Source organism: Typopeltis vanoorti, chromosome 5 (assembly GCF_054136105.1).
Source record: "Typopeltis vanoorti isolate ZY-2024b chromosome 5, IOZ_Tvanoo_1.0, whole genome shotgun sequence".
Classification (NCBI taxonomy): Eukaryota; Metazoa; Arthropoda; class Arachnida; order Uropygi; family Thelyphonidae; genus Typopeltis; species Typopeltis vanoorti.
In genome coordinates this window covers 11,261,211-11,280,042 of record NC_143553.1, presented here as the reverse complement: position 1 = coordinate 11,280,042, position 18,832 = coordinate 11,261,211, and the positions used below count along the sequence as shown (strand labels likewise).

The window sequence follows — 18,832 nt, the reverse complement described above, 5'->3', positions numbered from 1 at the left end:
TAGAAAGATCTTATGTTACTGGCATTCAAGAATGCATGAGCAGGGCTAATCTAAGGTGGTGTAGTCACTTAAATAGAATTTGAGAGGAAAGGTTAGAAAAACAGGTGTCTGATGCCATTTGATGTAATTCCAGAAGCACAGTCCCATCAGTGCAATACACAGCCTGTACACCCCTTGAGAGTATATATTTCAGGAAATTGATTATTAGATGCTGCACTTTGGAGTGCAGAGATATAAGGTTGTTTACTGCATTGGTGGGACTACATCATAAAATATATGTAATTATAGATCTTGGATGATGATTTACAATATTCTGTAGCTCACAATGCACATTGCAAAGTGTTGTAGAAACTGTATATGGCATTGTTGCCAGGATAAGAAGTACATTGAAAAGTATTGATAAGATAGTTGTGCCACTGTTTAAAGTATTGGTCAGACAGCATGTGGGCTGTTGTGTGTAGATTTCGTCACCTAGTTTTTCATTGCAGTGTGGAAATGCTGGAGAGTCTAGAGACAAATGACTGATGCATTATCAGGATTCTGGAATGTTGGTTATGTGGAGAGGTTGAGGAAATGCAAATTACAGTTTGGCAGATAAGAGGGAAAAAAGGCGATGTCATTCACTGGCTTCAATAGTGATATAACTGGAAAAAAATTTTATTCCGTGATAAACATTTGTCTTTTAAAACTAGTTTCTCTAGATGTTGAAAGTTTATTTTTCACTTGGTCAGACTATAATAAATTTAGCTTAATCCTCTATCCAAGTGTGTGCAAACAAAGTTTGAGCCTGAAAGTATCTTCAGGACTGGGGTAAAGTGGTACAACACCGGGCAACTCCTTGCAAAGGTGGAGCAAGCTATCAAAACTCCTATTTCAGTATCTCCCATAATGCAAAACACATCTCCTTGCGGATATGTATTATGTTATGCATTAAGGGAAGGGCCACTACCCAGACTAGTTTCGACCTTTATTGAGGTCTCTTTAGCGGGATCCAGGCCCAAGTGGAGATACCAGGCAGAAGCATTAGCAAGGTCATCTCCTCCCATAGGAGCTGCCAAATGGTGTGCCACCTTTTTATTAAATTTCTCTGGAGTTAGAGAAATATGTTGAAAGTTTATTTTTCACTTGGTCAGACTATAATAAATTTAGTTTAATCCTTTATCCAAGTGTGTGTGAAAACAAAGTTTGCACCTGAAAGTATCTTCAGGACTGGGGTAAAGTGGTACAACACTGGGCAACTCCTTGTAAAGGTGGGGCAAGCTACCAACACTCCTATCTCAGTATCTCCCATAATGCAAAACACATCTCCTTGCGGATATGTATAATGTTATCCATTAAGGGAAGGACCACTACTAAATCCAGAGTAATTTAATAAAAAGGTGGCACACCGTTTGGCAGCTCCTATGGAAGGAGATGACCTTGCTAATGCTTCTGCCTGGTATCTCCACTTGGGCCTGGCTCCCACTGAAGAAACCTCAATAAAAGTCAAAACTAGTCTGGGTAGTGGCCCTTCCCTTAATGCATAACATTATACATATCCACAAGGAGATGTGTTTTGCATTATGGGAGATACTGAGATAGGAGTGTTGTTAGCTTGCTCCACCTTTGCAAGGAGTTGCCCGGTGTTGTACCACTTTACCCCTGTCCTGAAGATACTTTCAGGCGCACACTTTGTTTGCACACACTTGGATAAAGGATTAAACTAAATTTATTATAGTTTCTCTAGAATTGAATAAATTATGTGATTGTTCAAATATGTTGTGATTCATCTCATCATACATGGCGCTATTCCAGATTAGGCAGGTTTGATAATTATTCCCTTATGGGTAATCAGAATTTTGAAAGTTTAACCCTCCTTGTCACTGTTGCACCAATAAACACTCAAAATTGTGACTTGAATCACCTAAAGGTTCGAAGGTAATATTAGGATGAAGAACAAAAGAGCCATTAAACAAGAACTAACTTTATATGCATAAATTCAGGAACATGTATGAACTGCATTTTAATTTTTGGGAGCATAATTGTGATAAACATAGAACAAGAAATTTGTGTACAAACAAGCAAAATTTTGGAAGAATTCATAGAAAAGTGTAATCCTTCTTTAAATCAACTTTTAAACTGCCATAAAAGCCTGCATGACTTTGTGAATTGTGTTATTATTCAACAAACAGATTGCTGTGCTTTTATTGGAATAGAACTTTTGTAAACTCTCTTTTTTTCAATTCGAAATCTACAAATGACTCGAAATGTTGTTTTGTTTTACTAGCTTTAACATAAACTGATTTATAATTGTCCTGTTTGTATGATCTTTTATAAAAGAAAAAGTCTGACTGCTGCTTTTCTTTAAAGATTGCAATATCGTTAAAATTGAACTTCATTATTTTCATTAAATTTCATACACGTCATACCAAACCTTTCAGGTCGTAGAAATTGTTATTACTCATCTCTCACCTTGAAACAGTTTCTCATCTTTCTGGTATTTCTAACTAATGTAGTATATTGTGATGGGATGAAATTCCAGACTTCAGTAATCTTTTAATACTTTTCTCTAATAATGTGCAGTCACTCTCATTTTGCATATGGCCTAAAATAAGAAATTTTTGTGTAATGGTTTTGATATGAAAGTTCATCACAGCATACAAATAGGCTACTATAATAAATTTGTACTTATGTTGTCCCCCATAGTTGTCTGAATAAAAGATCATTGGATTGGCAAGAAGCTGCTTTGTCTTCTAAATATTTGAGTAGGCGGGATCCTATTTCAGTGTAATCTTTTTCGCCTTCACCTTTATGCCATACGTAACAATTAATGTCTAGTCTTTTTTTTTTTAGCAATCAGTGAAAAACTATTATGGGGGGGGGGGGGGAAAGAAATGGTAAGTAGCACAAAATAAATCTATTTTGAGTACCATAGTGGCTCAACTAAAATAATGCCTCCTGACAAGCAAGAAGTTTATATTTACACTGCAATACTGGTACAAGTCAAAAAAGGTCACTGCACACATTGACCTTTTTTTCACTGCTTTATTCAGTCCCAGAGTAGTACGCACACTGCTGTAGAAGGACCACTATTGATGCTTTTAGATGCAGTAAAAACTAAGATGGCACAATGACACTTGTGCCACCAGCGAGGAAGTAGAGAATTCATTTTTTGCTATTATTGCATAAATGTAACTTTCACTATCTCAGCCCCATGTATTCATCAAAAATTAAGAATTTTGAGTTGTGCCATTATTACAACAGTGAGTGATATGATAGAGGCATTTGAGTTAAAGGATTTTACCAGATTAATACAATAGGGTATTATAAAAAGAGCAAATAGTAAGAAGGGAGAAGAGCAAAAGACTGTTCCTAGAAGTTGTGTAAAGGTGTGGTGAAGAGAGATGGGAAAAGTAATAATTTTAATGTGGTGACTTTGCATTATGAATGCTGGGAGTAAATGAGATTAAAGTTCAATATTGATATGTTGCTAGTAGGTGGACCTCTCATGGTGAGTTTTCTGACTCCGTGGATTTGTAATATTAGCGATAATGTAGGGATTAAAAGCCAAGTAGCATAATTACATGATAAAAGACAAAGTTTCTGGTAGTTTTATCATTGGAAAATTATAAGTTGTCATATGTGCTCCACTTCAGATGGTAGGGATGTTACTACTTTCTTCATTTTTGCATTTGAACATAAATAAGATATGAATCATTTGTTTTGGCAGATAATTTTTAAGAAAATACTTCTTTTCTTGTTTTTAGGTTTGCCATTTTAGTTCACTACCAAAGTGGTTGCAGGACAATGATTTTTTGCACATGGGCCACAGGCCACCTTTACCATCATTTAGTGCTTGCTTTCGATCAATATTTAGGTTACATACAGAAACTGGCAACATCTGGACCCATCTCTTAGGTATTAATGACCCTTCTTAAATGCTGTTATTTGAAATATTAATTTTTTTTTACTAGTTATTGTCATGTAATGATTATATATACAGTATATATATTAAATAAAATCTTTACTGCTTGTTTGCTTTTGAATTTGTTACAAATAGTTATCATATTTTTTTAAATTTAAAACAGAGAGAGAGAGAGAGAAACAGAACTCTACTTACTACAGTGTTTCAATGGACGTTATTCTACATATGCACCATGCTCTTAAAAACTCCTAGAATCATTTATAAATATATAATAATCATTGTGAATGATTATGGGGACACATAGCAGCCATGCTAGAGAACTTTAATTAAAGTTAAATAAAATATTACATTAATTAGATTAAAATAAAATTCAACATTTTGACCTTTTACACTAGATCACAAGCTATATTGGTACATACTACAGTGGGCTGAGAAGAATTGCTTTTGTCAGCAGTTGACCATAGTTTGACTTCTGGTGGAACAAAAAAAAATAAATAAAATAAACAGTAATTTAAGGAAAATTCATATATATATATATAAGTTGGTAATGCATTAGCAATTACTAGTTTTTTATTAGTCCTGTTATTTTATATTTCTGTTATTATCTAAGATTCATTGTATCATTGTCCATTTCAATTTCTTTTCTTCTGGTATCCAATATGTAGGTTAATTCTACTTGAAAAATTGTTGGTATTCTCCTTTTTCCAGATGCTATAAGGGTTGTAGGTGAGCCATCCAGATTCTTGGGACTTTTGAGCTATCATTTTTGTTGAGATTTAGATGGTTATGTATTTCACAGGCTTCCTTGAATTTACATTTATACCATGTTTTGATCTAATGTAAGGACTTCAGTACCTTTCCATTTACTCTGGTTACTCATTTGAAGTGCATAATCAGAAAACTCCTGCTTTTCTGTAATGAAGGATTAATGCATAATTTTGTTTCGTTTTGGGATTGTATATGACCTATTTCTCTTGAATGAATAGGTTACAGGTGCAGCATATCTGATATACACCTAGGTGGACTCCTTTGCCCTCCTAGGTGATCTTTAGAAGAGCTGAGTGTACTTTTTTCATTGGGGTTTTTTTGGGGTGTATTGTCTATGCTTAGTTGATATTCCCCACATATACAGGATTGCCATGTATATGTGGGGAATATCTGAAAGCAATTCATAATAAAATTTTATTATTTTATTTTTATTTTTTGGTGTATCTTTGTGAAGGGTTCTATGGATTTTTTTTTGTGTTGTAGCCATTTCTTAAAAACATTTTGCTTATTATTTGAAATTCATTTTTCAGATCCTGTTCACCAGAATATTTATCAATGCTCTGTTTTTGAGGGTGATAATAACCCTTAATTTTTGTGTGGAGTGGTGGTATGAGTCTTTCAATTTATGGTAAATAGTGAAGAATGGACAGCTTGTGGCAAGACATGTAACAAGTGTATCCAGAAGAAGAAGGTGTTATTATTTTAGATTTCATGTGAATTGTGAATACCTCTGTGTTATTTGTTTAGGTGGCTGAGGAAATTGTCTAAAGTTTGGTAAATATGTTTGCCAAATGGCAAACATATTGTCCATGTATCTTAGCCAAACGTTAGGTTTTAGGGTCACTGAATTTAGAGCTCATCACTCAATGTTCCATATGAAAGATACAATCCAACCCACAGATGAGAGAATCCTCAACACTTCTGTGCATTGCAGAAGGCAAATCCATTCCAATAATACAGTAATCAGTGGGATTTATTATTACATGTCGGAAAATTAGCTTTTGCTTTTCTTTTATGAACATTCTAGTTTTTAAAGTGGTAACTATTTTGCTTGAACTTACTTTTACTTGACATTAAAACCCAAAGTTTAGCTAAGAATTGATGATGACATGTTTGCCATTTGCCATCCCACAGCCACTAAACTTTAAACAATTTGCTCAGTCACCTAAATAAATAACACAGATATATTCAAGCTTCCTTTTCTGAATATACTTATTACAAATCTTCCTACAGACTGTCTGCCTTTCACTGTTTACCATAAACTTACACACACACACACACACACACACACACACACACTGGGCCACTACATTCACAAAGATTCCAACCATCACACCTTACACAGAAAGTGTGTGTTATTAGCATCCTCATACACAAAGCCTTGACAATTTTCTCAGATGAGTAGACTCTGAAAAATGAATTGGACAAAAAACGTGACATAAAAATGTTTCAAATTTCGGCTTATCTTTTTATATATAGAGAGTAGATATATAAAACTGACAAAAACAATCCTTAGAATCTTTCGCAAAAAGGCAACCAAAAATATAGTAATGCCATGGCTATCCCTTATCATCATCATCATCAAATTCCTGCTAAGTACCCACAAGGGGTGTACAGGATATGATAGTACTACATGAAAAATTTACATCATTATTAATTTCCTATCTACAATTTTCCTCCAAATCAGTCTGTTACTTGTCAAGACTCCAACATTATCAGATCTTATATTTCTATCGTCTAAACCACTTTGTACCATATCAATCCACCTATATCTTGGTCTTCCTCTGGGTCGTTTTGCTGCCAACCTGGCAGAGAACACTTGTTTTGCTAATCTTTCCTCGCCCATTCTGTTTAAGTGACCATACCACATGAGATTAGCTCTGCTAACGCATTCCTGGATGCTGACAATGTCAAGTTCTTTCCTAATATCCTAGTTTTTTAATATGATATTGCCATTGATGCCATCTGTTCACGTCTATAATCTTTCCAAGGACTCTCATATCTGCGGTCTCTAGTCTTTGGTCAAGTGTTTTACATCTGACCTAGCTCTCAGATCCATAAGTTAAAACTGGTTTGAACACTGTCTTGAATACAGCTAATTTAGTGTTCTGACTAATTTCTCTCTTATTCCATATGAATTTATTCAATTGACTTCCCACCATACCAGCTTTGCTGATTCTGTTGTCTATTTCTATATTTAATTTACCATCTTCAGTAAAAATCGTGCCTAAATAGCTGAAATGTTTTACTTGTTCCACAGGTTCTCCATTCACAACACAGTTGACATTTTCAATGATTCTGCCTATTTTCATTGTTTTTGTCTTTTTATTGCTGACCTTCATACCATATCTATTACAACAGCTATTCAATTTAGTCAGAGAATCTTGCAGACTTGTAGCGGATTTATTTAGAAGTATAACATCATCCGCATAAAGCAAAGAGTTGACATTGACATCTCCAATTTTGATATCATGTTTAATACCACTTTCCTTCATAATGTGATCCATATAGATAATGAATAACAGAGGGGATAATGTACATTCTTGTCTCGCACCATATTTAACATTAAACCATCTTCCTGTACTTCCTTCAATTCTAACTGCTGACTTACAACTCAAATAAAAACTAAGTATTGCTTGATATAATGCCCCATTGACACCATATAACTGCAGCATATTGAATAGCTTCTCTCTTGGCACCTTGTCATATCCCATTTCCAAATCGACAAAACTTAAATACAGATCTTTGTTATATTCCCATGCTTTCTCGACTATTTGTCGTAAAGTGAAGATCTGATCCTGACAGCCTCTATTTGGCCTGAATCCAACTTGTTCTTCACCAAGCTTTTCTTCCACAATTCTTCTCAACCGTTTCTCAAGTATACTTGCATAGATCTTGCCAGGAACACTCAGTAGGGAAATACCTCTGTAATTCTCACATGCAGTTTTATTTCCCTTTTTATATATGAATACTATGAGAGCTCTACTCCAATCATCGGGAATTCGTCCCTCTGTCCAGGCCTTCTGAACTATGCAGTGGAGCCACTGTAAGACTCTTATACCACCATACTTCAGCATTTCTGGTCGAATATCATCTACTCCTGCTGCCTTTCCACATTTCAAGCCTTTGATGGCTTTTTCTACTTCAAGTATGGATATGTATTCCTGACTGCATGCCTGGTCAGTGTTCTTTAGCACTGTGCTGTCATCACTGCTTGTTTCATTTAGAAGTTTTTCAAAGTAATTACTCCATACTTCAAGGATATCTTTTTCTCCCGTTTTCATGTCACCTTTATCATCTCTAACTCCTTTTATAGCACTCTGTCCTCCATTCCTAAGCTTCTTCAACAACCTCCAGAATATTTTGCCACCGTCTTGATATTTATTTTCTATATTCTTGCCAAAGTCCTCCCATGACTTTTGTTCAGCTAGTTTTACACAGTGTTTAGCATTCTTGCATTTGTCTCTATATTCTCTAAGAGCACAAGCTGACTTATTTGCCATGAACTTTTGATATGCTTTCTTCTTTTCCTTCACTGCCTCTTTAACTTCCTGTGTCCACCAGGGAGTTCTGATTTTTTTATCCTTACAGACAACCTCACCACATGCCTCTCTGGCAGAATCAATCAACGTTTCCTTCAGAGTTTGCCACTGAATCTCCAAGGTTTGATTCCTGTTCTCAAACTCTTTCATTTTTTCTTCAATAATCTTTGTGTATTTTAGTCTACAGTTCACATCTGAGAGCTGCTCAACTTTTATTCGCTTTAAAACTTTCTTACATGTTATTCTTTTCAATATGAAATTCAATTTTATCTTGCTCAAGACTAGATAGTGATCACTTCCAATTTCAAATCCTCTGTACACTCTGGTGTCCTGCACCAGGGAGAAAACATCACTATCAACAATAACATAGTCAATGAGACTTTTCTTATTCCTAGCCTCTTCTCTCCATGTGAATTTGTGCACATTTTTATGTTGGAACATGGTGTTAGTAATAACCAGTCCATGTCCTGAGCAGAAATCCAACAGATATATGCCATTATTATTAGCTTTGCTCTTTTCTCCAAATTTTCCCAAAATATTTTTGTATGTCTCACAATCATTTCCTACTCTGCTATTTAGATCCCCAACAAGGACCAACTTTTCCTTTTTCATTGTGTCAGTTGCTTTTTCTAAAGCGTCAAAAAATTCCTCCACTTCTACCTTTGTAGAACCTTCTGTGGGACCATAGGCACAAATAAGTCTCATTGTCCAGTTCCCCATTCTCATATTTGCCCACATTACTCTACTTGAGACTGACTGCCATTCAAGAAGATTAGCCTCGTATTTTGTGTTGAATACTATGGCTACTCCTTCTTTTCCTTGATTGTCATTGCCTGAATATAACATTTTGTATTTATTGCTCAGAAAGATCTCACCAGTTTTGGTCTTTTTTGTTTCAGTCACCGCGATTATGTCGATCTGGTACTTATCTAATTCCTCAGCTAGCTCCATTTCTTTGCCATTCAGGCTTCTTACGTTGATAGTACCGATCTTTTACTCTGGTGATGTTGAGTTGGGGTTTGTTTTCAGATTTGTCCCAGTAGCTGACTTTTCGCTATTCACCCTGGTTCCCTGGCGAAAACAACGGGGGCCTTGTTTAACCGGGCGACACCCCAGCCGGCATGAAATTTTGTCATGTCGTACCATCATTTTTAATTTTGGTTTAACTAATAAGAATACAATTTGGTCGGCTAAATCCCAAATTGCCAGCCCATCCTCGTTCATTCAGTATCCAAGTAGATTCCCAACAGGGTGCACCACGAGAAGGTGAGGATTGGACATTAGGTTAGAAGTCCTGGTTGGTTCTCTGCATTCCTTTAAAGGCTATATGGAGGTCTTCTCTCAGTTATACAGCTTTGACCCTTAAGCACATGGCGACTATCATAATAAATAGACAATACACTCCAATAATACAACATTAAGGCCACTTTTAAATGACCAATGGAAAAAAAAAATAAAAAATCCCTTTCCATTGGGCTGTAACCTACCCTGTTTAGGGAAAATAGATTGTACAATCTCAAAACAAAAGAAGTTTATTATGGAAAAGCTGTCATTTCTAACCATGCACTTTAAATGACTATCAATTTGGTAGTTCATCTGAAAGGCACTCAGTCCTTATGTCGACAGCAATATTTTGTTAACATATACTTTTTACCTTTCTTAAAGGTGAATAACTTGTGAATTTTCTAGTTTTTAAAGTGGTAACTATTTTGCTTGTATATCAGTTGGAAAATTTTACATATAGAGCATGTGAAATCTAAGAAGGTATGGCTATGAGCTCCACCACATTCCTCCCATAGCTAACTTTTATATGGAATATTTTGAGCAGCGAACTCTAATTCAGTGCCCTATTGTTATTAATTCTTGGCTGTTTTCATATTATCAGTATTGAATATTACAATATATATTACAATAAAATATATTTTATAAATAATTAAAAAAAAAACAAGTTGTATTTTATTTGAAAATTAGATAAAAAGTTGTTGAAAACAAGAACTGAGCCTTGGAAAATGTGGTAAAACCTGAAGATCCCTTTTGACTCACTAGCTGGGAAAGCGAACTGAGGTAAAGGGTGTTTTAATGTGAACAAAGAAAGTTAAAGAAGCTGTCCATGGAAAGGAAAATAAATCAGTTTCTGGTAGTAATTCATCGTGTACTCTTAGGGAATATAAAACAAAGTGGAACTAAGGATATATAAAAGTAACACCTTTCCGAAAGTTATGAAAAGACATTGAGAAGAATGTAGGTGATAAATACCACAAAGATGGCTAAATGTTCTGGAAGTTATGGGTAAAGCTTAGAAATGGAGGAAAGAGAACTGTAAAAAGGAATCAGATGATAAAAATAAGTTATATTATAAAACTGCTACATGAGATGAGCAGAGCATCAATAGAAAATATCCTGTAGTACAGTCATGAGCTGGGCTCAAAACGTTATTCAAAACCCTACTTGCCACACAAAAAGTTTACACCCTCATGACCACTGTCCTCTCTAAGTTATGAACACACCTAAAACTACACTGCACAAAATTTTTGCATTCAGAATTTCTAATTTGCAGTCAAGTTTTGAATGTACTATAAAAATATTATATGATAAATCATACTTGTTACTTCTTTTATTTAGTAATTTCTCCAATGTCTCCACTCTGTTATTATTCTAACCTGTTCCAACTTAATAACACTCTAATTTAGTTACTTATGGCCTATACCTGGGGTCGGCAACCGGTGGGCCGCATGTGGCCTAAATGTGCATTGTTGGCAGCCCAGAAAAGGTTGACCATACTTAGATGGCATGTGGCCTGTATGTTGAATTATTTAAATAATACATTTTATAATATGAATTATAAATTAAAAATAATTTTATACCTATACTTCTTGACATCGGCTTGCAACTTGGTGCGAGTCAACCTTGTGAGTCATGAGTGGGGATAACAAATGCGACTTCATTCGACGACAACAGAGATTTTGGCGCACATTAAAGAACGCATTTTTATTAGAAAATATTAAAAAATTTTATTGATGCTTGAGAAAAAGCAGAGAGACACACATATTGTGATGCATAATCTATATTACTTTGTTTTTACGTGATAATAATTTTTCATTGAGTTTCGTTTTCATGCTTGTTTCATATCTTGTACTTTAAATATTTCTGTGTTTTTTAAGACTGATATAATAAAAATTGATAACTCAATTTTTTTCAATTTACTATTTGCGCTTATTTAAATGCTTGCAGTCCGATTATTAAAAATAAAAGTTGAATGTGGCCCGTGAGTCTGAAAGGTTGTCGACCATGTGGGCAAACTAACATCACATCAGCAATTTGCACAAACATATTTGTTTAGTGTTCTCTAGACATTAGTCACTTGAACTTTTGTAAATAGTGGTGAATTTTCATAGCTGTGTGAATTTCAGCAAATTAATTTAGTGCTCACAGTTTTACAGGTTATAGCTAGACAAGAAAAGGCAACATTAATATGAGAAATATTACATGGTTTTAATGCACTAAACCCTCAAACTAAACATTTCAACATTTATTTTTATGGCTAATATAGCCTACTTTCGTTTAGGAGTGCCCCTTTTTTACAATGTCATTGGCTTTTTATTCAAATCTTAGGGCATTACTGATGTGTTATAAAACTAATATATGAAGAATAGTATAGGAGGAAAATTCGGACATGCCTTTTTTGGATGTTGTTGGCTGCAGTAGCATACTCAGCATTTAATCTTGGGCAGGGGGTCTGAGCTGAGTAGACGATTTGAGAATACAAACTATGCATCACATACGACCTATGACTGAGCATCTGCAATGATCACTAATTCATAAGTAGTATAGAAATAGAAAACATAACATAAAATAAATTTTTAAAAATATGAATTTTAATTAGAAAAAGATTTTTGGAAAATTTTCTAGTGTTTTTTTTTTCCCCTTTTTCTTTGGGATGCCTTGCTCCCTGGGGGCGCCACTGGTTGGCTGTCTCCTTATCCCAGCGATATGCATTCATGTGCTGTTAAGCTGTTAAAGGAAGGGGGTTTGGGAATGTGGGGGAATTATTTGGAAAAACCTGGGTTTTTTTATATGTATAATATTATTATTATTAAGGGTGGGTAGAGAGCGTTTGGGGGGGGGGAAGGATCTGAAAATAGAAACTATTTTTTGGGAAAGAGGAAGGATTGATGGGAAAAGGTCGGGTGCGAGTCATTTCAACGGTGTGTCATCTTCGGAACTCGTGGGGGAAGTACTTTTTCAACATTTAATGTGTATCAAGAGTTGGCAGCTTAACAGTGGTGTCATCGATTTGACAAAGTGTACACAGCATGGATATATGGCCGAGACTACAGGGAGAAACTGTAGTTTACTAGAATATGAATTACACTTAGTAATAATAAAAAGGCATAGAACGTCCTATTCTAGAACTTGACATAATTTGTTTATAAACTGCATGTACTCGTACATGCAACATTTAAGTAGCTGAAGGAGTAAACACTTAGGGTTGTTCTTACAGAAATATTTATCATGCAGCATACAAGATCTTTTAACAAGGATGTTGTCACCAATTTTAGGCATATCAAATTAAGAGTTGGTTGCTTATGACTTACAACAGTGAAACTGAGCTCAGTGTGATAAACTACATTGGGTGTGAGCCTAGAAATTTAAGCACAAAATGTCTTTCATGCATAATGGGATACATAATGAGCAAGTGATATGAAGTCATTAGCCTCTATATCAGGCCTGCATAACTGGATTGTCTTTGAGGGACAAACCCAACTTGGACCACCTGACCAAGGGCCAGATCACTTCAGATCTTGATTCTTAAATCAAAATTATTTACAAACAGATATAGCTGCAAAATTTCTCAATAAAAACCACTTAAACATAAACACAAAGTTTACTAATAATTTCACTGAGAATATCGCACTTATTTTCATTGAAATATCAGTGACTGAATGTCACTGATGAAACACAGAATGTGAAAATGTGACACATTGCATTTCTTTGTTGCCACTATTTTATCAAAGTTTGGTGTCATGTTTGAAGTGGCCGTTCTTAATATGGCCTCTAAATTGATATCACTTAAAGATGAACACTGTTTGGTTCAAGTTCATGACCGAAAATGTTTGTTCACAAGTATATGTGCTCCCAAACATACAAAATACCTGGTAGGCAGTATCCAATAAACTTTTAAATTATCCTGATCCAGAATAGAATAAAACTTTTGTAAAGTACTCTCCCTATGCTTGACCCGATAGTTTCAGAACACTGGAGATCAATAACTTCCATCTGGAGTTCGACAGGTAGATTTCCTGCTTCGACAGAAAATGGATCCTCACTCACTTTTATGCGGACTTCATCTTCATTACTCAATGGCATTCTTTTCTGAAACTCCTCACTTAGAACTCATATGTGCTTCTTATATTTTCCACCCACCATTGAATGATATTTTGATGGAATATTCTGTTGATAAGTTAAGAAATGTCACATATCCCCCTTAGCAAGTTGATTTTCAAACAAACTTAAATTCATTTTGAATGCCTTTATAAGAGACATTAACTGAAAAACAAACTTATTTTTTCCTTGAAGCTGTAAGTTAAGGTCATTCAAGTGACCCTAAATGTCGCACAAGAAAAATAAATCTTGATTCCATTCTTCATCCATTATTTCTGGGAATTTTTCCATATCTTGATATGGAAAACTAGTTCATTTTTTAGAGCGACAAAGCGTGACAAAACTTTATCACGGCTCAACCAATGTGCATCAGTGTGGTATGGTAGATCCCCATACTCAGCATCATTTTCTTCTAGAAACGCCTGAAACATTCTGTGTTTCAAACCCCGAGCTCGAATATAGTTGACCAGAGTAAATACTACTTTAATCACATGATCAAACTGCAAAACCTTTGAACATAACACCTGCTGATGAATTAGGCAGTGAAATTTTGTCAATGGTTTACCTGCATACTGTACAATAAATGTTACAGCACCATCAGTGCAAACTGCTACTAAATTCTTGAAATTTAAGGATAGTTTTTCGGTTACACACATCTTTACATTTTCTGCGATCTCCTTTCATTGAACACAAACCAGCAAGCTCTTCTGTCACCTCAAAATTCTTATTATCGCCTCTTCTATATGTTAAAAGCTGTTCAGTATCTTTCACGTTAGTACTTTCATCCATAGCAAGCGAATAATAGACAAATTCACTAGCCAATTTTTGCAGGTTATTTTTAAGATCCTCATCAATATCAGCCAGCCTGCACTGAACAGTCATACGGGACAAACTGATATTTTCAAAATTAGTTTTCTTATCAGGACACAATTCGGAAACGGCAATCATCAGACACTTTTTTATCAACTCTCCCTCAGTAAATGATTTGCCATCACAAACTATTTCTTGTGATATTTTTAAGCTTACCTTTGTGGCAGCTTCATTTGCAGATGTCACTTTTTTAAAGGCTTGTTGCTTACTGCTAAGGACTTTCAATAACTTTGCTGCTTTTATTTGCTTTTCACTTGCATCCAACTTGCCAAGGTTAGGATGTTTTGATTCAAAATGTCTCGGATTGTACTCTTGGGGCACAGCGATAGATTCCTGGCAAACAATGTACACTATTTTGTCCTTAAACAACATAAAAAAATATTTGTCTGTCCACTCGGGGTTAAATGCTAGATGTTCCGAATCTATTTTACGCTTTTTACTTAAGCTCATTGTGTCGAGATTGACAATATTAATTACAAAAAACCAATGATGAAAAACTCATAATAATGCAGGTTATGATAGCAGTTATGTAATGTATTGCTCCCCCCCCCCCTCATAGATATACATGGTTCCCCCAGTTATAACGATAGTGTTATAACAATTTGAGAGAGTTCTGTCTGTACCTCTTCTTCGTCTGAAATAAACGTTTTGGCTCTGTTCCGTAACATGTGAATGATGCTATGTTTTTGTGATCTATGATGGTTTGAAGAATAATGTAAATAACGTCCAGTATCTGTAGGTTTTCTGTATATAGAAAGTTTAAAATTATTCTCCTGCCTTTTTACCTGTATGTCTAGGAAGGGGAGTTGTCTGTTTTTTCAACTTTTAGAGTAAATTTAATCTTGTTATGAAGAGAGTTTATTCTCTCTAAAAACACCTGTAGATTTTCTGTGTTTTCATTCCAGACGATGAAAATATCATCAATGTATCTCCACCATATCGATGGTTTAGGTGTAATTTTGGTAAAAATTTAATTTTCCAACTTTTCCATGAATAGGTCTGCACAAGATGGTGACAGTGGGCTACCCATTGCTAGGCCTTCCAGTTGTTGGTAAACTGTTGTTTACTTTGAAGAAATTTGATTTAAGGTAGTGATTGAACAACTGTGTAATGTTTGTAGAGAAGAGATCTTTAATAACGTTAATGACCTCCTCCACTGGAACATTCGTAAATAAAGATACTATATCCGGGCTTGCCATTATGTCCATTTGTGATGTCTTGACGTACTTCAGTTTCTCTACAATTTGTAGAGAGTTCTTAATATAGGACTCTGTTTGTCTAATTTTTCCTTATAGTAAGTTGGCAAGGTGTTTAGTCATTAGGTATGTAGGGGAGGATCTGCCATCTACAATCGGACGCAATGGAACCCTCCTTATGCACTTTGGGTACACCATAAAGGCGATGAGTTATGAGATGTGCGGATTTGAGTTTTCTTTTTAATTCCTCAAGCCAACCAGTTATATTTCTGATCAGCAGGTTTGTCATGGTAGGATTTTCCTTTAGTATTTTATACGTAGAACTGTCCTTTACTGGATGTTATTACATTATTCTTCCAACCATCATAGATCACAAAAACATAGCATCGTTCACATGTTACGGAACAGAGCCAAAAAGTTTATTTCAGGCGAAGAAGAGGTACAGACAGAACTTTCTCAAATTGCTATAACACTATCGCAGAATGGTTTTCCTACAAACATCATCAATAAGTTCCTGTATAAAGACAACCTCCAACAACAAGGAACAGTCACCCAGTGTGCTTCAACAGTAGTCATCCCTTATGTAGATTCAGTCTCTTCAAGATTAGCGAGAATGTTAAAATCTCATAACATCAGAGTGGTATTTAAGCCTACCACTACCATCAGACAAGTATTAAGATCTCCTAAAGACAGTGTACCATTTTTCAAATATCCAGGTGTTTATAGAATTCCATGTACGTGCGGCCTTTCATATATTGGGCAAACTTCAAGAAGCCTGGAAATCAGACAGAAGGAGCATGTTGCGGATGCCAATCACAACAGGACAGTCTCCTCAGGCTTAGCACATCACTTTGCAACTTCCAACCATGCAATTGACTGGGAAAATAGCTCTATGCCGTATTTGGATGATGATTACAGATACAGAATTTTCAAGGAAGCGGCAGTAGTATTAAGAACCAGTAACAACCACAGAAATCAGAGTGCCATACTGAAAGATATATGGAAAAACTTAATCAACTCACTCAGTTTAATGGAACTACAATATGCGAAAAATCATGTAACACGTGTGCATACAACACTTATCCACGATACTGACAATCTTCTCAACACATGCACGCATTGTCACGCATAGTTTCAAAGTTAACTGCCTAACAGTTGGCAACGTTTCTGCATTCTCTCCTATTTTTTGTGTGTACCATTCAGCCTTGACAAAGCTAGATAGTTGCTAGCGAAACTAGTAGGCAGGATTATATTAATAAAGTACCGATGGTCTCATAACCACAAAAAGTGTCATTTTTAAACCATACTATACTGACATCGGAGGTCGCGGTGTATCTCTCAGATACAATTTACTGTCAAATATCACAAACCTTTACATCACACATGTTAAACCAAACTGACAGCAAAAAACAGTGCAGAATATCACTCGTAATGCCCAGCTTTTATCTCTAAACTATACACTGAATTGTGTAAGAATATTTATATTAAACATTTTGCATGTATCTGTCAGATTAGCTGCGAGCTCTGCAGGGAGGCACGTTAATCAAAATTCATGCCGCGTATATCAAGGGATTGTCGCAATTAATTTCGCTGCGTTAATCAAATCCCGCGTTAAGCAAGGGATACCTGTATATAATTTCTTGACATCTTTAACATATAATAAACCCAAGGTAAAAAATTGGGTTTATTATATGTTAAAGATGTTTCTACATCTTTAACATATCTACCACTACATCTTTCTCTCATCCAGAGATTTTTATTAATAAGGTCAAGCACCTTTCTGGCTACTTGTATATGAGATATATGACTTCTGCATTACTTCAACGTTGATATCTCTCCCTGGTCTGGCTCCAACTGATGAGACTTCAGTAATGGTCGAAACTGGTGTGGGTAATGGCTCTTCCCATTATGCAGAGCATTATACATGTCTGAAAGGGGTGTGTGTGCCTTGCATTATGGGATACATACTAAAGCAAGTGATATGAAGTCATTAGCCTCTATATACAAGTAGCTCAGACATGAATATATTTCACGTGTAAAACATTGTTTTGCTTCCTTAGGAAAAGGATTAAAACCAAGTATATAATTTATTGGTATCATTGACCTAGTAATATATGGTTTAACCAGAACATTATAACAAGCAATATATTGTGCAATTTTAATATTTTCATATACCATTTGTCCTACATTGTACTTGCTCATTAGGCATTACATGTGAAGCATTTTATTTATTTTTTTTTCTGTTTGTATCAGGTGAGTATTGCATAAATTATTCTATGTCCTTTTCCTTCAAGAAGTTGGAGGGGAGGTGAATGTTGGTTTCAGTGTATATGATTAACCAAATACTAACAAGATTTTCAAATTTGAGTTGTATTTTAAATTATGAAATCCTACACAATAGTTGCATGTGCATGAATGGCAAGTTTAAGGAGGTGGGGTGAATCCATTAAATTGGAGGATTTCTATGTGGATGATACAATAAGCTACTACATGGAGTGCATTACATGTCAACCTGTATACTGTTGCCATAATTATATGCAACTTTATTATTACTTTAAGAGAACAGAAAACACATATGGTTGTGTAAAAACTCAATGTAGCTTAAAAATACCAAAGCGCTTTACGTCGATTTTTACATAGGGCAATTCCCATGAGAATGTTACAAAAATAACCTTGTTTGTCTCTGTATATTTTGTGCTAGATATTATTGTAAGCCTTGAGCCTGTGTTGCTCAGTGGATGTGGCGTTCGCACACCACGGCGCTTGGTCGCACAAAGGAAGACTTTGTTTTGAGTCTAGTTGGCGACTAGAGGAAATTTTTCTAAGCCTTTTTTCAACTGGTTCCCGAGTTAGTCGATCTCTGGCACGGGCAAGCGGGTTTTTCATCCCGTAAACTCAAGTAAATCGACTGTAGAACCCACAGTATTTCAGACATTAAATATATTGTGCTAGGGACCACAAGATGGTGGCACTTGTTGAGTCATTCTCTTCACTGCGTACCGCTTAAATAGTGATAGCCTTGGGCCAGCTATCTCTGATTTCAGTACCAGTGGAGATCTAACTGCCCATTCAGTCTCCAAAAGTTAGATAGGGCTAAAAACTGGCCTCGCCTACTCCCTACGGGAATAAAAAGGCATTAGCGGATTTTTTTATAATTTTTATATTATTGT

The 18,832-nt window shown here is 35.4% G+C and overlaps 1 protein-coding gene across 3 annotated transcripts in view; it reads left to right on the top strand.

Annotated features, from left to right (window-relative positions):
• Nucleotides 1-18,832, top strand: part of LOC150106225 (adiponectin receptor protein-like) — a 255,050-nt gene that overhangs the window by 121,437 nt on the left and 114,781 nt on the right. For all 3 annotated transcript variants that reach the window (XM_090392251.1, XM_090392249.1, XM_090392250.1), the window contains exon 4: nucleotides 3,747-3,897. In XM_090392251.1, coding sequence (XP_090248377.1) covers nucleotides 3,747-3,897 — 151 coding nt within the window. The remainder of the gene's footprint in view (nucleotides 1-3,746; nucleotides 3,898-18,832) is intronic.